The sequence below is a fragment of the Orbicella franksi genome, chromosome 14 (assembly GCF_964199315.1).
Source record: "Orbicella franksi chromosome 14, jaOrbFran1.1, whole genome shotgun sequence".
NCBI classification, from domain to species: Eukaryota; Metazoa; Cnidaria; class Anthozoa; order Scleractinia; family Merulinidae; genus Orbicella; species Orbicella franksi.
The window spans coordinates 12,329,772-12,349,750 of record NC_138158.1 but is presented as its reverse complement, the minus strand read 5'-3'; the positions used below and the strand labels follow the sequence as shown (position 1 = coordinate 12,349,750).

The 19,979-nt window shown below is 38.8% G+C and overlaps 2 protein-coding genes and 2 pseudogenes across 10 annotated transcripts in view; 1 reads left to right on the top strand and 3 right to left on the bottom strand.

The window, feature by feature from the left end:
- LOC145467748 (uncharacterized) overlaps positions 1–17,266 on the top strand; it is a 113,261-nt gene extending 95,995 nt beyond the window's left edge. Inside the window, exons 1-2 of one of the 3 annotated variants that reach the window (XM_081451351.1) lie at positions 12,579–13,087; positions 13,253–17,266. In XM_081451351.1, the coding sequence (XP_081307477.1) occupies positions 15,633–16,004 (372 nt within the window). In that variant the 5' untranslated portion in view covers positions 12,579–13,087; positions 13,253–15,632 and the 3' untranslated portion in view covers positions 16,005–17,266. Of the gene's footprint in view, positions 1–12,578 lie in introns of those variants that run through there. The other 2 variants (XM_081451350.1, XM_081451349.1) reach the window with 2 other exon arrangements.
- The window catches only part of LOC145467664 (dihydropyrimidine dehydrogenase [NADP(+)]-like), a 278,425-nt gene that overhangs the window by 160,481 nt on the left and 97,965 nt on the right, over positions 1–19,979 (bottom strand). For all 7 annotated transcript variants that reach the window (XM_081451259.1, XM_081451260.1, XM_081451265.1 and 4 more), the window contains 2 exons: positions 17,280–17,361; positions 4,310–4,397 (listed from right to left, as the gene is read on the bottom strand). In XM_081451259.1, the coding sequence (XP_081307385.1) occupies positions 4,310–4,397; positions 17,280–17,361 (170 nt within the window). The remainder of the gene's footprint in view (positions 1–4,309; positions 4,398–17,279; positions 17,362–19,979) is intronic.
- Positions 5,541–8,191, bottom strand: LOC145467722 (uncharacterized; annotated as a pseudogene).
- Positions 8,626–9,752, bottom strand: LOC145467703 (uncharacterized; annotated as a pseudogene).

Below are 19,979 nucleotides of genomic sequence, written 5' to 3'. Positions count from 1 at the left end.
TTTTATTTCATATCGGCATGATTTGTAGTGTTTTGAACTTCTGGGATCAGTGGACATGCAGATGTATGGAGACCCATACGTTGCGCAGACGGGTTAATTTGTTAATCTGTTAGGCGGTACATGACATAAAGCTACGATCGCGTTTGTCGCAAAATATGTATTTATCTCGTGATTTTTAGCCATTTAAGACGTTGCTGTATTTGGAAAAGTGCTTATTTGATGTTTATTTGTTCAGTGCAGATAATCATTGTCCCAGATAACCAAAGTAAGTTGCAGATGTTAACACTATTTTCCGGCCGCCATATTTTACCTATTTAAACCTGAAATCAACATTTTTGAGCTTATACATTGCGTGAAATTAACATTTTGCTGTTTTCTAAGTGAAATCAACATCCTTTCCGTCACGCCTTGCGTGAAATCAACATTTTTACCTAATTAGACCTGAAATTAACAATTTTTAGCTTATAAGTTGCGTGAAATTAACATTTTGCTGTTTTCTAAGTGAAATCAACATCCTTGCCGTCACGCGTTAACGTGAAATCAGCATTTTTACCTATTTAGACCTGAAATTACAAATTTTTAGCTTATAAGTTGCGTGAAATTAACATTTTGCTGTTTTCTAAGTGAAATCAACACCCTTGCCATCACGCGTTAACGTGAAATCAGCATTTTTACCTATTTAGACCTGAGATCAACAATTTTTAGCTTATAAGTTGCGTGAAATTAACATTTTGCTGTTTTCTAAGTGAAATCAACATCCTTGCCATCACGCGTTAACGTGAAATCAGCATTTTTACCTATTTAGACCTGAAATCAACATTTTTGAGCTGAGACACTGCGTGAAATTAACATTTTGCTGTTTTCTAAGTGAGATCAACATCCCTGCCGTCACGCGTTAATGTGAAATCAGCAGTTTTACCTATTTAGACCTGAAATCAACATTTTTGAGCTTATACGCTGCGTGAAATTAACATTTTGCTGTTTTCTAAGTGAAATCAACATCCTTACCGTCACGTGTTAACGTGAAATCAGCATTTTTACCTATTTAGACCTGAAATCAACACTTTTGAGTTTATATGCTGCATAAAATTAACATTTTACTGTTTTCTAAGTGAAATCAACATCCCTACCGTCATGGGTTAACATGAAATCAACATTTAAACCTTTTTTGACCTAAAATCGACATTTTTGAGCTTTTACGTTGCGTAAAATTGACATTTTGCTGCTTTCTAAGAGAAATCAACATCCTTGCCGTCGCGCGTTAACATGAGTCAACATTTTAAGCACTTTTGACCTGAAATCAACAAATTTGAGCTTATATAAGCTGCATGAAATCAACATTTTGCTGGTTTCTAAGTAAAATCAAAGTGCTTGTGGTCGCGGTGGGCCGATCCTTTGTTATAATAAACCGAGGCGAGACTTCAACTTATAACAAAGGCTTGGCTTGGCTATTATAACAAAGGATCGGCTCTGTTTACCATAACAAAGGCCCGGCTTCGTTTATTTGAAGGACTCGGCGGGAAAAGGGCGTCAGGTATTTTAATCAAAGGTGAACTTTGTCGAAAACGCTCCAAATTTCGCATGCAGTTTCATTCAGGTATGTCAAGCAATGTCCCGTACTTTTCGCGCTAAAGTTCACTTCGTTCTCGAGATATTGTGTATGCAATAAACCACTTGGTTTTTCCAACCCGTGTGCCTTTTTTGCATACGTTATTTCTTGAGAACGAAAAGCAACCCAGGGAAAAAAACTTCAGAGCAATGTTTCTCAGGTGAAATGAAGCCCACATGCCAAAATTCAGCTAGTTTTAAGCACTTTCAAAAATGGCCGAAAAATCTAGGGGACATTCTTGCACGCGGCCTTTCAATTGTAGTTTGAAAACAGCAGATGGTATTTGTTGAACCAACCTGTGTGTAATTCTAAAAGATACGTTTCACTTTTGCACTAAAAAGGGACAAGTGGCGCTACCTGACATCAACAACATCTTTTATTTAAACACAGTGGGTTTTAAAGCTCATAAATTATAGCTGTGTAAAAAATGTTAATAAAATAATAAAAAATTAAAAATTATCAAAAAATTGTTAAAACTGAATGTAGACAATAAAAAGTAAGATATGTACTTTCCATTGGATTATATGTTCCAAGCACGATGGAGTTATGCGGTTGTAGATATTATAAATTAAGGTGGCTATTTTGACCTTATAAGTGTCAAATAAAGAGTCCCAGTTAGCTGTTTTTCTTACATCCTCAGAGGGCATGTAGCACGGAAGGTTATATATGACTCTAGCGGACCTACAATGTATGGATTCCAAAGAATTAAATTCGTTTTTATTTGTACGACAACCCCAAATTGGTAGCGCACATGTAACCAAGGGTAAAATGACTTTAAAATATAGATCTAAAAGCGAATTCCTGGGTAAAAAGCGACTGCATTTGATCAGATTGAGCTTGTTGACAAACCCTCACTTGAGCTCTGATAGGTGTTTTGGCCACGTAAACTTGTTGTCAATGGTTACACTTAACAGTTTAGAACTTGAGAACCTCTTTATGAGATGCTGGTTAATTTTTAAACTGCCTAAGGGACTGATAAAATGATTTCGTTTAAGGATCATTCCCTCGCACTTTTTGGGGTGTGGTACCAGGGAGTTATGTTTGCACCAGAGGGCGAGTTCTTCTAGAGCTTTGTTCAGCGTTGTTGTGACTTGGTCTACAGATTCACCAACACAGTGCATGATAGTATCATTGGCATACAGGAACGTCGTTGCAGTGTTAACTGCTTTCAGTAGATTCCTTGTGTACAAGGTGAAGAGTGTGGGCCCGAGTACCAAGCCCTGTGGTATACCGTGTGCAACTTTGGTATTCTCAGAGGTTATGCCATTAATTACAGTATACTGTTCCTGTTCAGATAGATAATCTCTTAGCCATGCCAGTAAGTTTCCCAAGATTCCAAAGTTGTGCTCTAGCTTGTGAAGAAGGATTGAGTGTAAAACGTAATCAAACGCCTTCTGGAAGTCTATGAATACGGCGCCCACAACTAATTTGTTATCGATTGCTCATCGCCAAGTTTCAGTCAGGTGGATGAGTAATACAGACTACAAGACATATAAAAAAACCACATGGAATCATAGTATATAACACTATTAAACCATGCTAGAATGCATGCCTCTTACATGTTGGGTTCTACCACAAGGAAAACCACTGAACATTTGTGTGTGATCCCATATGCAATGTATCCTCCACCTAATATATAGAAGACACAAATGCTAACTAATCTGCGCATGCGTTTAGTGCAAATTGGTTTTGTTCTAAAGAGAATAGTACCACAAGGAGAGCAAGGGGGTACTTGAAACTAATATATAGCTTTGCGATGTTCACACCTAACTGACGTAGACCGAACATGTTTTACGTGAGGTGCACATGTACCTTTCCCACCTCACCCCCACCACTTCCTCGCCTCTAGAACTAATTAATTAATTGAAATTAATCAATTGAACAAACATTAAAGTTTACACCTTAGCACCATAGGGTCATCGGCCCTCAGAGCCTTAGCGTCAGGCAGCTCCCAAAACCATCCCAAAAATGTCAAAACTCAGTGCTAGTGGAAAGAAAGGCATGTTGTCATGTGGCAAATGCCTTTTTGTGAAGATCAGAGCTAATTTGGCCCATATCCAGGCTGAAAATCTCCAAAATGTACAATAATTTATACAAACACCTTTGTTGCATACCAAATAGTATTTAATTTGGGGGCACTTGTTTAATTCCAAATGCAAAAGCTCAGTTTACTACTTTGGCAGCCATTCTGTTCACAATAGTCAGTCCGCTCATGAAATACCCTGGTCAGCAGAATTGCCAAAACAACTCAAAATACTGAGACTGAGCACCTTTAAGTGTTTGATGGGAGAGGATTCTACTTAAACATCAGCTGTGCAAAATCACTAATTACTACAAAATAGTTCAGTTTCTAACTATCTTCAGAAATTCTAAGAAAATCTTCACATATTTTATGTGACTTCTGTGACTACTTTCCCAAGAATTCACTCGTGGTGCACTTTTTAAGCAGCAAATTAGTTAAACTCAGTTAATTGCTCAGGTTAATAGCTTCTTGTATCCAGTGATTATGACTGAAATGCTGCAACATACAAAGATACAACCGTAGTGAAACATTGACTGTTACCTCTTAAATTAAAAAAGCACTGTGATACAGTTTTAATATCCCATTGAAGTTCATCAAAAATACTCTGCACCCTGTCTTGTTTTCAGAATATTGTTTTGAATGTTTGAAATATCAGGTAAAGCTTCAAAATAACTTACCAATACCAACAAAAATGCCTTCGTATCCTGTTTCCTTGAGAGATTTAATGGAAAAACCACCTTTGCCCAAACCTTTACCAAGTTCAATCTGCAACAAATTCAGATCAACTTTTTGTTTTCTATTCTGGAGGAAATTAATTCTAAAGTACTTAATTTTAGAAATATCAACTATATTATATTTTTGCATAACTAAGAGTACATTAACGACATTTGCAACATACAGTGTGTACATGTATGAAAATTCTGGGAGACTGATATTTTGGGGTTGAATAATCAATCCTTAAATTGTTGGGCAGACATTATTTCACCTGTTGACTGATAGCAGTGTTGGTGTTAAAGTGTGCAACAATATTCCATTACACATCAAGAAAATTGCACGTCTTTCTCAAATGCTATGAAGAACTACAAGTATTGGTTAATTACAATGTTTTTGACAGCAGGACAGCATGAAGTCTCCATAGCTATGGCAAATGTAAACTTCTTTCCAAGCAGAATAGAAAAAAAGCCTGTCTGAATTAGTTATGCCTTAGACTACTGTGTCTGCAAAACATCTAGAGGGTGATAAACTGTCCAGCTGATCTGTATTCCAGTCAGATCTTGACAATTTATATGCATGGGGTCGGCAAAATCTCATGGAGTTCAATATAAAGAAATGCAAACTAATGCATATCACTAAAAGGAAAACACCTAATCACTCTGACTTATATCTGAATAATAACATCCTGGAGTTAACATCTGAGTTTTCTGATCTTGGCTTGGTTACCAGCTGTAATCTGTCTTGGAACACTCATATTGATAAAAGGTCAACAAGATCCTAGGTCTTACAAAAAAGAACCTCTAAATTTAAGGACTTCCAAATGTTTATACACAGATAACTTGGTATCTTTCCCTGGTCAGATCACAGTTGGAGTTTTGTACTGTTGTGTGGTTACCACACACATCCAGAAATAGCACCAATAGCGTGGAGCAACAAAGTTTATTATTGTAAAGATTGATGTTGATTACGAGCAACGAAGAGAAAAGCTCAATTCTTTATTTGACATTAAATTTTTATTTCTTTATGAAGCCTTAAATGGCTACTTAAATATTGATTTATCTGCATATCTACAGTTTTTCTCAGACTCTGATAAATATTCACTAAGGAGAAAGGATGAATGCACTCTGAAGAAGAATTATCCAAGAACGAAATAATTTTATTTAAATTTAGCTATTTTAACAGAATTGTAGACATGTGGAACTCTCTACCCTTATCAGTCTGAAAGGCTACAACTATCGCCAATTTTAAGAAAGGTGTGATGGAGTATTTAGTTTTTAGGGAGAAATAAATGATATGTCCATGTTTTTCATGTTGTTTTTGAAAATTTTTACATTTTTTTGTTTCTAAATATTTAGCTGGTCTATCTTGTATGGGGTCCCATGACTCTTTCATAGACCTCGCATTGGTTTATGTCTTAAGGGTTTCCTTTTCTCACCATTTTCATATTTTCATATTAATGTATTTTATATATTTTTCCATTAAAATTATAATAATTTAAGAGTATAGTTTCATGTTTAAAAAATATGCATGCACTGGTCATTTTTTGCACAAATTTTTTCATGGGCGATGATGTTCAGTGATGTACCAGTCAAAGAATGTATTCCAAACATTCAGACATGAAGTGGGCAGTGCATTGAGGTGATGATTTTACCATCATGGAAACAGTGACATGCCACACACATTCTTGTATTTGCCAAAGGGGGCACATTCCAGGAAGTGATTGGTGTGCCACTGAGTATACATGTGTAGTAAAAAAAAATCAAACTGTTGTTTGAATTCCAAGTTAGGGGCTAATAATTATGATCTTGCCCTATCCCTCTTTTCTTTCAGTGGGTATGAAAGTACCCCTTCTTCGATTACTGACTCAACTGATCATAGTGAAACTGTGTGGATTGGGCATAACAGTAACTGGATCAACAACTCATTTATCAAACATTACTTGCTCACTTTTAATTTGTGTGTGCATCCAATGCTGTTTGGCAGTAACATGTCTATAAATTACCTTATTACATGGCTAACTCCATGAGTGGGCAAGATGAACCGAATCCTGTGCTGTGATTGGCTACCCAAGTGGGCTAGATGGAGCTATCTTGCAACTAACATTGAACAGCATATATAGCACATAAGCAAGCCTAAGTTTAACTACCCATGGAAGTGAATAACTGCTGAAACATGCTGTAAACAGACGTTACAAGAAATGCCTTAATGCATATGTTATTGTGTGTTGTTATATTTTGGGGGCCATACGATTAGAGCTAATCGTATGGCCCCCAAAAAACATACTATTTACATAGATGTGCTAAAGTAGTAGTAGATTTATAACTGAGAATACAATCTAAGTCTGGTAAAGGTCTCTGGATAACCAGCTTGATGTTAGTGGTTCTGAGTTAAACCATTAATTTTATTTGAACTGGAAATGAACAGCAATCTCCGTGACTAATTACGACCCTAAAAACTAGTAAACAACATCTCCACGTGGTCACAAAACATCCACCTAGCGTTCAAAGTCACCTGAACTAAGTATTCGCACCTCGAGTACACTATAACAAAATGTCCTTCACATCATACTCCCCCTTCTCGATGGGCCAGTGGCTCATCGACCTATCAATAAGAGTTTCGTGTGTTTCTAGGTTAAAGGTTCACTATAGTTCTAGTTCTCTTAAAGTTTGCTATTGTTCTATTCTTCTGTGACATCTTCTGTAAGGAGTTCTAATGGGCAGATTCTGGTGATCAGTCCCAACAATATTGGTGATCGGTCTCAACAACATCGGTCTAACAATTCCTTGCAGCCAACTCTGACTTTGACAACTCTCATGTGCTTGTCCTTTCCTAGAAAGACCATTATGACTCTACCGAGCAGCCACTGCCCACACAGTGTGTCCGGTGCCACTACCAAGCCTACATCATTGACTTGGACATCTTTTTGTTCCTTCCACCACTTGGACCTACGATTCAAAGTTGGTGGCTACTCTCGCAGCCACCCGTGCCAAAAATATTGCACTAGTTCTTGCATCTGTTTCCATCTCTTCTTGGGACTGAACTGGCCACTATCAACTGATCCAGGAGCGAACTGGCCTCCTACTTGTGCAATCAGGAAATGATTTGGGGTGATGGGTGTTGGCAGGTCAGCAGGGTTCTGGTGTGTGCTAACATGACACCACTGAGTAGGACTGCTTGAATCATGTATTCCTCCTATCCGATTTGCTACCAATGGTCTGAAACTGCAACTAAGTATTCGTATCCACCACAGCACATTCATGCTGTCACTCCAGAATGTGAGTAGGTTCTGGTCAATCTTAAGAACCTTGGCTATGGACAGGGCCAATCTTAATTCCAAAACCGCTCCCATAAGTTTGAGTCTCAGAAAGCTTGTAGCTGATAGTGGTGCCACTTGTGTCTAGTGGTGTCACTAGGCTGGTAGATACTGTACCACCCTTGTACTTGTACATAATGTAAGTTGCTGCACCATACGCATCCCCTGACGCATTTGCGAAGGTGTGCAAGGTAACTGTTTCAACATCTGAGTTCAACTGCAGGCAACAAGGGACTTGCACTTCTGAAGACTGTGAGCTCTTCAAACCACTTCTTGACCTGTCTAGCTTGGCTTTGGTCTATTAGGTTATCCCAATCTAATCCTGAGGTCCACATCTCTGGCAGTAGAATCTTTGCTCGCATCACGTATGGTGCCAGAAACCCCATAGGGTCAAACAGCATGGCTATCTTATGCAGGAAATTTCGCTTGGTCAACTGGAACTTCTCATCTGGCGGATTCACTCTGTAAGTGAAAACATCTTCCTTAGCCAACCACAACACACCAAGCATCTTCATTGATGGTAAATTTCCTTTGTTTAAGTCCACTTTCACAGCCCTGTCTTCTTCAGGTATCTTCTTCAGTACTTGCTCTGAGTTGGAAAGAGCCACTTTCTGGCATGCATACCTGCGGACCCCCACAGTGCTGATAGTTCCTCGTAAAGTTTTACGCACACCTCTTCGTTAGGGGAAGAGTCCATGCTGTCATCCATTATGTAGACTCCAAGATTGTCTCGGCAGCTTTTGGGTAGTGCTCTTGGTTTTCCCTTGCATGCTTCCAAGAAACAAATTGTGCTTGATAGGGGCATGAGTTAACTCCAAAGACAAGGCTAATGAACTGATTAACATCTGGAGGTCTTGACTGATCTACGTCCCTCCAGAGGAAACGATGGAATGGTCTACTTGAGGGTGATATCCAAATTCTAAGATACATCTCTGCAATGTCACATACTAGGGCTACTGGAAACCATTACTGTAGCAGTACATCAAAGATATCCCTTTGGAGTTTTGGTCCTTGGCAGATGATGTCATTCAATGACAGTCCATCCAATTTTGCAGAGGCATTGAAAACCACCCTAGTCTTTGTAGTTGTCTTTTCAGGTCTCACAATTGCGAAGTGTGGAAGATATTAGGCCTTCTCTTCTGTCTTTGAGCGTGTCAATTTAGAAATGTAGCCCTTCTGTATGTACTTGCTGATGACGTCTGGATCCTTCAAAAGTCTCTTTTCAGTGCTGATCAACCGGTTCACTGCCATCTCATATTTGTTTGGTAACTCAGGGGCATTTGGTTTCCATGGCATGTCTACTTCATATCTTTCTCCTTTGAACTGCACTGAGCTCTCAAATCCTTTTATCACTTCAGCCTCCTCTTTTTTCAACAGTTCACTTTCTGTGATTGACCCAGATGAGTCAACCTCCCAAACTTCTGCAATATGGAACTCGATTCTTTCTCTTGCTGGTGAACAAAATGGGTCATGTTGAAATTTGTCTGCTGCACGCTGTCCTCTGTCAACTCAGGTGACCCAATACACGTCCAGCCTAAACGTGTCAGTCGAGCCACTGGCTCCCCAGGTTGGCCACAGTCATTTCCAATGGAAAAGTGCAATTCAGCATAGTCTAAGACAATCAACATGTCAATGACTGGCCGAGGGCCAAGACTGGGGAAGTTAACACCTTGCAGGTGCTTCCACTTTCCCAATTGCCCTTTCCAGTTAACTGGTCTTATGTTCCCAGTCACCTGTATTGCTGTAAATGATGAAATTCTTGCACAAGTCTTGCCATCGATACTCTGCAGGTCGAACTCCACTGGCACGGTTTCAAAGGAATCTTCCTCGCCATTTAACACATTAACTTTGATCCGTTGGGTACTTCCTTCCAATCCTAGCTCAGCAGCGACATCACCATTTATGTAGGTCCTTGTGCTTTCTTCATCTAGTAAGGCATTTACGATCATTCTTTGCTCCCCATTCTTCACCACTACACGTACTGTACGCAAGGCAAGATACTTTGCTGGCTCTGGAGCTTTTGTGGTTGCCATGGTTGTTGTTAAGGAGTGTTCAGGACAAGTACTTCGCTCCCCTCTGTCCCAGAACTGCATGCATTGTTTTCACTAGCCCCAATGTCCAAGTGTAGGCTTCTCTCTGGCTCCATCACTTGTGACTCGCTAGCACTTCCATCATTTACAAACTGATCTCCATGCATACTTGATTGTGCATTTTCTGACAGGCATCAATACCACACCGACTATTTTGAGCATATTGCCCTCCCTTGTGATTTCTTCAGAGGCAACAATAACAGATTCTTAGCTGTTTAGCCTTTTGCTAACGACTTTGCACATCCATTTACTTAAACAGTTCACAGCTTCACACGGGATGATCTTTCTTACAAAGTGGGCAATTTGTGCTAACAGGCTTTCCTGAACCGCCTGTCTGACCAAAGAATGTGTGACCTATCTCTTCATTTTCCTGTCAGCCCACATAGTGTCTCTGCCACAACAGTCTGAAATTAAGCTTCTTGCATGATCCACTCACAAAGTGTCTCAACAATTTAAATTCCATTTTTTTCTGCTCAAACCACCATCTGTTGTAATTAGCAAGCATGGTACTCGTCATTTTTTTTGTACCTTCGTGTACAAGGACCCATTGCCAAGTTCCTCTTTTCTTTCGGCCTCTTTCAGATTTATCACAATCACGTCCAGTAAGTCTGTCAACCTGTCCAGGTCCTGGAATTGGTCAGAACTGGTCCAATTCCTCTAAGTGCAAATTGATCTGACGACGTTGACCACCGAATCTTCTCTCCAATCTGCCCTTGGCCACTTCATAGGCCTTGGCCGAATGTCCTAAGCTCTCAACTGCTGCCAATGCTTCTCCAGATAGGTACTTCTTTAGCTACAACAATTTATACTCTGCAGTGGCTGGCGCTTAATCAACACAAGCCATAAATGCTGCCTTCCAGCTTCCATATGACCGCTTGTCTCCACTAAATACCAGAATAGAAACCCTCGTCAATTGTTTCCACGTCTTTCCCGAGCTCATGATTCTTCAACAGTCTTCTCGTCCTCTTCTGGATTAACATCCCTTTTGGCAAGCTTGAAGGCGACAACTCAAGCTCCTGGTCTATGGCACCTTCAAGCTTTGAATATTTCTCTTTGCAATCTCCTTTCACATGGGCTAATTCCTCCTTCGCCTTTATAACTTCAACTTCCATTTCTTTTTGACAACAGGCATGCTTGACAGATTCTTCTTTTTTTTTGCGTAATCGCTCCTCGAGCTCGACGTTCTTATTTCACAGTTACTAGCCACTCCATCTTCTAATAAATCCGCAAGCTGATTTTTTTGTCTTGTGAATAGCGATTTCGACTTGGCTTTCTTGATCTTTTGCTCTTCTATTTTATCTGCAATTTCATCACGGGTATCTTCGCCATCGTCTGCGCCCTTCGCTCGGTCACAGCGCTTCTTCTTCTCGAATTTGATGGTATTTTCTTGAATTCAGCAAATTTCCACAACGTGAACCTCGCTCTGCTACCAGTATGGTTCTGAGTTAAACCATTTATTCGAACTTGAAATGCACAGCAATCTCTACGATAAATTACGACTCTAAAAACTAGTAAACAACATCTCCACGTGGTCACAAACCATCCACTAAGCGTTCAAAGTCACGTGACCTAAGCATTCGCACTGTTTGGGTACACTATTTAAGAAATAGAAAACAAGTACCATGTTTCTATCGGGTTATAGAGACACAAGTGGAAGTTTGGGGGAACGAGAAATGCACAGTTTCCACAGCTTTTTTGAGTTCTCCCCAACTTTCACGAGTGTTTCTATAACTCGATAGAAACACAGAGAACATGTTTTCTATTTCTTTTAGAAAACACTGCGACAAAAAAAGGAAAACAACTTGTTAACTTTGATTATCAAAATGTAAATTATCTTTGCTCACGCCATCATCACGTCAACAGCTCGTGCTAGTTCTGTGTTCCTATCAAGTTTTAGTATAAATCTACTAACGTTCTATTACGAAAGCTGTTCTATGATTGGCTACACTAGACAGTGAGTAGTGTAGCAGTGTGCACTTCTTAACAAAATTACGGCCACTTATTGGCATTTTTGTAGTGTCTTTGAAGAGGATTTAGGTAAAGTTTTGAATGACTAGTAGATTTATACTAAAACAATTAGATTATTTGCTCTCAATTTCTATGCTTGATTGCTGACTCAGGTTGCACCCTGTTCAGCTGTCACGCAATAGAAATCTCAAACTCATAATCTAATTGCTTAATAGAACCACAATTTTTAACCAATCCGCACACGTATTTTCTTAGGACTGTTTTCTCAAACAAAATGTGCTTCACATCAGTTAGCATGACTACAGTTAAATGAAGATTTAAAGACTGCCATTCTACCGTTGCGTGATTTACATTTTAGAGAAAGCCATTTAGTTCTGTTACTGTATTTAACCTCCCTGAATAAAGGAAGTAAAAACCCAACTGGGTAACCGCAAAGCCGGATGCACTTTCAGAATTTCTCGCGTTTTGCCTAAGGCTTCAATCGTGGAGCTATTTCTAGTAATTGGCACATGAGCTCACCTCTAATAAAGGCCCTCTTGTTGCTCGCGGAATAAAATGACTCAAAGGGAATGTAGAGACACTTATTTAGTGGCGTTTGATAGGTAGAAAACTGCAGAGTGCTAAAATTAGCATCTTTGTAAAGAAATAAATGGAGAAATGAAATACTACTTTCGTCAATAACATACTATGTAAGTTTGATACAATCATTCTTGCTATAGAGACAACTAAGAAACTCTAATAGGATTTCTTTAGGACCCTTCCAAACAAAAAGTATGTCTTTTTCTAATGTTTTAATTTTTTAATTTTTTTTTTTATCTTTTAACTTTTCTATATATTTTGGGGGCCATACATTAGCGCTAATCGTACGGCCCCCAAAATATAACAACATGCAATAACATATGCATTAAGACATTTCTTGTAACGTCTGTTTACAGCATTTTTCAGCAGTTATTCACTTCCATGGGTAGTTATACTTAGGCTTGCTTATGTGCTATATATGCTGTTCAATGTTAGTTGTAATCATTCCCTGAAGAAGTCTCGGACAGAGATGAAACACATCGGAAATAAACGAAAAAGCTTACAACGACAAGAAGTCGTCCCTTGTACTGCTCACTAGTATTCATTACAAAATTTAAAAAATTTTAAAAAAATAAAAATTCCAATAACCTTCCAGGCAGATGGGCTTAGAGGGTAGAGGGTAGAGGGTAGAGCGTAGAGCGTAGAGGGTAGAGCGTAGAGCGTAGAGCGTAGAGCGTAGAGCGTAGAGCGTAGAGCGTAGAGCGTAGAGCGTAGAGCGTAGATAAGCTTAGAGTGTAGATGGAGATCGTAGAGCGTAGAGCGAATAGCTGGTAGAACATAGAGAGTAGAGCGTAGATTGGGTTAGATGGTAGATGGTAGATGGTAGATCATAGAGCGTAGATCGAAGAGAGTAGCTGGTAGAACGTAGAGCGTAGATGGGCTTGGAGGGTAGATGGTAGATTGTAGAGCGAGTAGCTGGTAGAACGTATAGAGTAGAGCATAGATGGGCTTAGAAGGTAGATGGTAGATCGTAGAGTGTAGATCGAAGAGAGTAGCTGGTAGAACTAAGAGCGTAGATGGACTTAGAGGGTACATGGTTTGAAATCAAATGTTACGAAATAGGCAGGTAACCATAGTACCAATACACAACTACAGTAAAAGCTATGAAGTAGGAGGTAATGCATCTTTCCAACACGTAGGAGGAGACTGGTGACGAAAGTGTAGAGTCATAGAGCTCTACGAAAATTTCTACGCCAAATCGAGCTTCATAAAATGGGCGCCAGTTGTTGTCCAATGAATATTTATCATATGAGAACTTAAATTTTAAAATAAAAAAGGGGGTGCCCATACTCATTAAGGAGCAGTGAGGCATTAAAAATGTTCCATTTTAGCATTATTTAATGCTTATTACAAGAACGCATTCCAAGTTATTGTAAATTCTTTGTGAGCCCAGACTCATGAAAACACCCTTCACACTACAGTCAATACCTGTGTCAGACACAAATAAACTTTTTAAGTTTGATTTTGACAGACAGCGGAATCCTTGTTAAAATATTGGAACCAAATTGCTTGCCACAACTATCAAACTGTAAAATAGAAAAGACTACAGTGCAGCTGCTATTTTCCTTATTTATTCAATTTTCAACAATAGAAAACAGATCCGTCTTTTCTCACACAAACCTAATGATTAGTTGATTAAAGTGACTGGAAAAAAACATTTGGGGTGCCCAAACTCATAAGTGAGCTATAGCCATTTTTCAACTGACAGAACTCAAAATCAAGGCAAATCCACCATAATTTCAATGTGTGCATGTATGGATGCGTGCTAATGATGCCATAAATTATGCACAGTAACGATGCGCAATGCAATACTGGGGAATGACTTTAATTCCATTCAGAACTTAGACATTTACTCATCAAAAATGTAAACCAATCAAATGATTGTATTTCTGCATTCAACCAATCAGGATAAACGTGTACACGCCATTGATTTTTGCATGCAACTGGCTTCCCTTTGAGTCCTTGAAGATAAACAAGTACAAAGATAACCCCAGCACCAACGAACAAGCTGCCGACAGGCAATGTATCAAAATCTCCTACATAGAAAATACAGAGAAATAACTATTTTCACTAGTGTTGTGCTAAAATAAAACCAGTTACGGCAGAGGTAAATCTGACAATTGAACCGTGATAGTTAAAATAATAGTAAACATACTCGTTTCCTGTGTGATTATCTGCGCCGTGCTGCTGCCTGAATGCGTAATAAGCAGTTTCAAGCACCCAAACATCAAGACAGGTTGACTGAAATCCTGGATGCTCAGTAATACATTTCATTTGTATCTCTGGCCTCTGATTTTCTACTTTTTGCCAGACTTTTCCAATTTCAGCGCAGCAACCACTTTCGAGGACAGTCGGCATTGGTTGACATACTTAACACTCGCACCTTTTAATGCGCCCAAGAAAGGTCAGGAAAAAAGACAACAACAAAATTTGGTGAGCTTCTATTTGCGTGCTAATCTGACTATGCGCCAGCTTCAATTGATGTTCATCTGCTAAAAATGTAATTTAATTGCAAAGTGATTAAATACCAGTCTGTGTTTCCAAGATGGTCTGAGTTGTTGTCATCTGGTTCTGGGCTGGCTTCTTGTTGATCGTTTTGTCAGACCCTTCGTGGCTCAAATTGATACGGACAAGGCCCAGATTGTTCCACAGTTACAACTGAATTTTCTACATCACTATCATACAAATTCACCAAATTTGAATCTCTGTCATCCGATAAAAGATTCTCCAAGCTACTCCCACTTTCCCAATCTGCCATAGAATTCTAATATGGAATCCCTATTGTGCAATGCTTGTGTTCCACCGCTTACGTCACGGCAGATGGCTATTGTTTTCACCGGAAGTGGATTTTTTTCTCATAAAAGATGTTTTTCTCCTTCACGAAACCGAAACAAGCAAAATAAATGCCAAATTCGTTTTCTTCGTTGCTGTTTGCGTTGAATAAGAAAAACTTGTATTTTTGGGTTTACAAGCCCTTTAATAGTTAAAGATTCAAGAGTGAACATTTTACCATAGTGGTAATTGCAAATAGTATTTTTAATGCATGCATTAGCTTAAGGTTACTTCCCACCTTCAAGAGTGAAAAAAATCATTTTTTCTTTTATTTGCCTAAATTGAAGTTTATCATTTTATCTAACATTTACAGCAAAAAAAACTTAAAAATCTCAAAAATCGTCGACGTTATTTAACAAAATTTGTTTTCCAATAAAAGTTAATAAATAATGAAGGTGTCATAATCTCATAAGTAGGTGACGTCTCGGAGGAAATTTCGTGGGAAGCGGGTTCTTATTTCATGTGATTTGCATATTTTCTTTGTACATTGCACGTTCAAGTTTCATGGAGAAATCTAAAACAGAAAGAAGTCCATGGGTAAAATCAACGAAAAAACCAGGGCCAAAGAAGAGAAAAAGGAAGGGTTTTGGGGAAGAAAGGAAAAGAAGCCTCGTAGAAAGCGATAAAGGCTCTTGGTTCGGCCAAGCACCTTTGTCGACATCGACCGATGAACACGAGCGGTCTAATTCAGCTGGTTCACTTGGTTCTTCCGTTGGAGCAAGTCGCTTAAAAATCAAAGCTTTCGATAATGCAACTTACCCCGGAGGCTCATCGTCAGAATCAGACGAAACTGATGATGGAGAATTCGAAACGAGCGACACGAAATACCACAGTATTGTCAATCTGGACGAGCTCAATCGACAGCTTACTGGCTGAGTCACTTGCAGTTTTTATGGAAGTGAAGGAATAAACTTTGAAGAAGTTCCCAGGACTGGACTATGAGCCGAATGGATTTGCCGTTTAAAAACCCTGAGTGTTCCTCCGGCAGACTTCGACTAACAGGCCGTGGCCACTCTGCGGCAAAAAGAGTTCTAAGCGTTCTAAACCTTCCTCCCCCTATAAATAAGGATTCATGGTCAAATCAGCCCGAATGTTCTTGCTCGATTCGATTGATTCTCCTTCAGTTGACACGTTTCATTGATGCCTTTGGCAACTTTACCGACTGCCAGGATTGCTTTTCTTTCGTCTTGCTGGTCAAAAGATCGAAAACGTGACTGTAATGCAACACTTTTCCCGGGAAATTCCAACCCATTTTAGTTGACACCAGGAGGTCCTGTTACGCCATTGGCTCGCGGTTTCAAGAGGCGACATAATCTCCTGGGGCGGCGCGAGTTGTTTACAAACCTTTTCGAGCGAAAATCTCGTGTTTGATTTCTCGTAGAATGTGTCTACTTTGAGCGAATTAATAGGGTATGTAGATTTCACGGATTTTCGTAAAATTTGGCCAAAGCGTTCCACAGATAATAACAAACAAAACAGTGTCAGGAAATTATCATATTTGAAGTATTTTTCCTGTGGCGACCATTTACGCAATGCGTCTCGTATATTTTTAGCTTCTTCAACTTTGGACTAGGATATCTTGGCAACCAATCAGAAGATCGAAAAAGCCTGACACCGTTTTGTTGATTGATGCCTGTTGAATAAGACTGTGCAGCCATTTTGCTCGTGCCGCGGCATTCGATACCCGATTAATTCACGAGAACAACTCTCGGTCATTTCACGGTTTACCAGCTGCTGACACTTCCCAAAAGAAAAAGTCACTTAAATTATATTTTTCTCAAAAACTACATTTATTAAGCTTTCTACTGATATATAGTTTGTTTAGGTTTTATTGAAACTGGCGCACGTACGAATTTTTTCCTGAAGGGCACCCGCGAAGGTGGGAAGTAACCTTAATTTGCAAGTATCTCCTGACCTCAATCTCCCTATTAACTTGTCCAAAAACAATTAAGGCCATCAGAAATTATTAACTATATGTACATGTAGTTATTATAAACAATTACGTAACAAAATAAATTATTGCTGTGCAGCACACAAATTAACAGGTTATAGTAAGTTGGTCAAGTGTTTGCTCAGTGCTCAAATAGTGTAAAAATATGTACAGTTTGATGTTTTGGGATTGACAGCCCTTTAATCAGTGTTTCTGATTACCTTCACTCCTAGGTCCTTCATAAGTTCCACTTCAAAATTAACTGCATCGTATGGAAGTCTGTACTGTGGAATCTCTGAAGAGCTATTTACAGACAAATAATGAAGATATTACAATTAATGTAGTGAGACATTCAATGTATATGGAAAAATATGCACACTGTAAATGTGGCTTCAGGTTTGTTTGATGATTATTATTTTATGATACAATTATGTATTTAAGAGCAACCTTTTTTATGACTGAGTCAGGGGTGGCACGTAGTTGAAAAATTGACTAACCTCATACTTCACTCAGGTAATTATAACCTATGATGAGTTAATAAAACTGCTACATGTATATTTTTTGTTCAAAACTGTTTTTATTTTCAAGAAAATTCACAAAAACTGTACAGAACATTGGACATAATGATCTACTGCAACGAAGTTTACTTCATGTTAAGAACAGCACAAAACAATAACAGGAAATTTTCACTTGCATGTGTAATACAAAGACAGCAGAAAAAGATCTAGGAGTGAATGTCAGTAATGCGGCCATGTAACCTAAAAATTGGCAGTGTCTCAAACCTTCTGATAATTTGACAAAATAAACTTAGGACACAGCTTTCCTAAGTTACACTTTCATTCTTATGGTATCGTGTAAATAATGTTTCAAGAATGACAAAGAAAGTTGAGCAAAATCCCAACTTCTGCACCTTTGAAATGTACACCATTCTTACCCAGCGATGACATGAAGCTTCTTGTCTGTAACAAAATGCTTTTGGGGGTTGTTTAATTTCTGCAGCAAGTTAATGAAACATTTCTCTCTTTTAAAAACAAAAACCTTGTAAGTCATCAGCTTTAAAATTTTCAAATGGAGCTTCATTTAAATCAACCAATTTTAAATTCCAGTGAAGGCACTCATGTGTGACATAAATGAGGGCTCAAGTGTAATTTCATAAAACTTCGATAAGCATCCATGCAAAACGTCTTAGATGATCCAAAAATGCGAAATCATAAATCATGGTCAGCTTTTTTACCTGCTAGATTGGGCTTATTTTAGACCTTTCACTTAAATGTGTAAAGTGTATCTAAGTATTCAGGCCTCAATTTATTCAGGATGAACTGGAAATTTAAATAATGGCTTAATTATCTTGACTGAGGAAGGACCAGTCCAGGTAACTAAACCTAAGAATGATTCACAGCAATTTCAATGTCTGTGTAGTGAGAAGCCAAAAAGTGTAAAGTTTCACATTCTTGTGAAGCAAAATCTAAGCTTCCGGTAAAATGACAATTCTTGCACAGATTACATAATGAATATTTCCAAACATAACCTGATATCCTTCAGAACTGACTGGGGCAGCCCTGTCTGAGGGCTGTGGCATTTTTTGAGAAAAACAAGTAAGTAATGGTAAAAGCATAGTGCACAATTACTAAAAATAGACTAGGGTATCTAAAAGATAGTAATGCTGCGGCACATTCTGTTGATAGTGACATATTTAATGCCGTGATTCATCTATCTGCGCGTTTCAAAACTTAAATTAACTGTTATTTCTCAAAGTAGTGTCAAATCGTGGTGTCACTTAAAATCTGTCCTTGTATGCATCAACTTCATGCATGATGACGCATCGATGGCGAGGTGTAACAAAGGATCGAGACAAAAAAGCACATTGTTATCTGAAGTATGTTTGGACATAAAACAATACACATCAGCCTCCCCTTTACCAGATCGCGAAAATCGAAAGATATGGAAAGTGTAGGAGCAGAAATCTAACTTATAAATTCTGTACTGGTACGCATTAAATATCTCTAGAACTTGACAGACTGTATCGAGAACGTGTTCATCGCAATGTGTGAAAATGCTCAAGTTTTAGCTTAAATTCATGTTTCGATGAAAAGGAATAGATTGCATCATATATGAAATCAGCGTGTTCCACGGTTTTCGTTTGTTTTAATTATTCTACAGGCTTTAGTAACGACGATTTCTCTTCATTTAAGAATTCGACGAAGGAGGCGAGACTGCTGAGAAATGACATACTAAGATTAAGATGTCACAATAAATCATCCACATTTACAAACTTTCACATACCGCATAGCAAGAGTTGTAAAAGTCAAGCACGATCTCCTTCACATCGCTTTACAGGTAAATAAGAGCAAACTTTCTCAGTGGAATCCACGCGAAAAAGGACAACGGCTCGACGAGTATGACATCCTCTTGTTGTTCAAAGCGCAATGCACTCCGGTAAAAGTGGCGCAGTGCAGTCTGGTTAACTGCAATGCATTCTGGTAAAAAGTGATAAATTCGAGAATTCGTACCCCCTTCTATATATTCTTCTTAAATCCTGATTATGTTGCTGCTCGCTCGCTACGCTCGCTCCGCAGCAATTACATCACCAGAGACCCCCCACAATAAGACTCAAAACAAGCGTGTAGTATTCTAGACCAGAAAGTCAGGCAAAAAAGGAAAGGCTGCTGGCCTAGGTTTTTGACAAGCAAACACAAGAGCCTAAATGTCACAAATTGCATGAGGATCTTGCCAAGCTGCAGTGGCCATCTGACAGATCCCAAAGTCTTCAGGAATTTGAAGTGGAGAAATTTTGGCACAGCATGTTGTGACTAGAGGTGTAGCTGATCAGAATACTTCCCTCATCAATGTATTACAAACAATATTATTAGCTGTTTATCCAGGTCTTGAAGAGAACACTTATTGCCAGAAATTCTCAAATT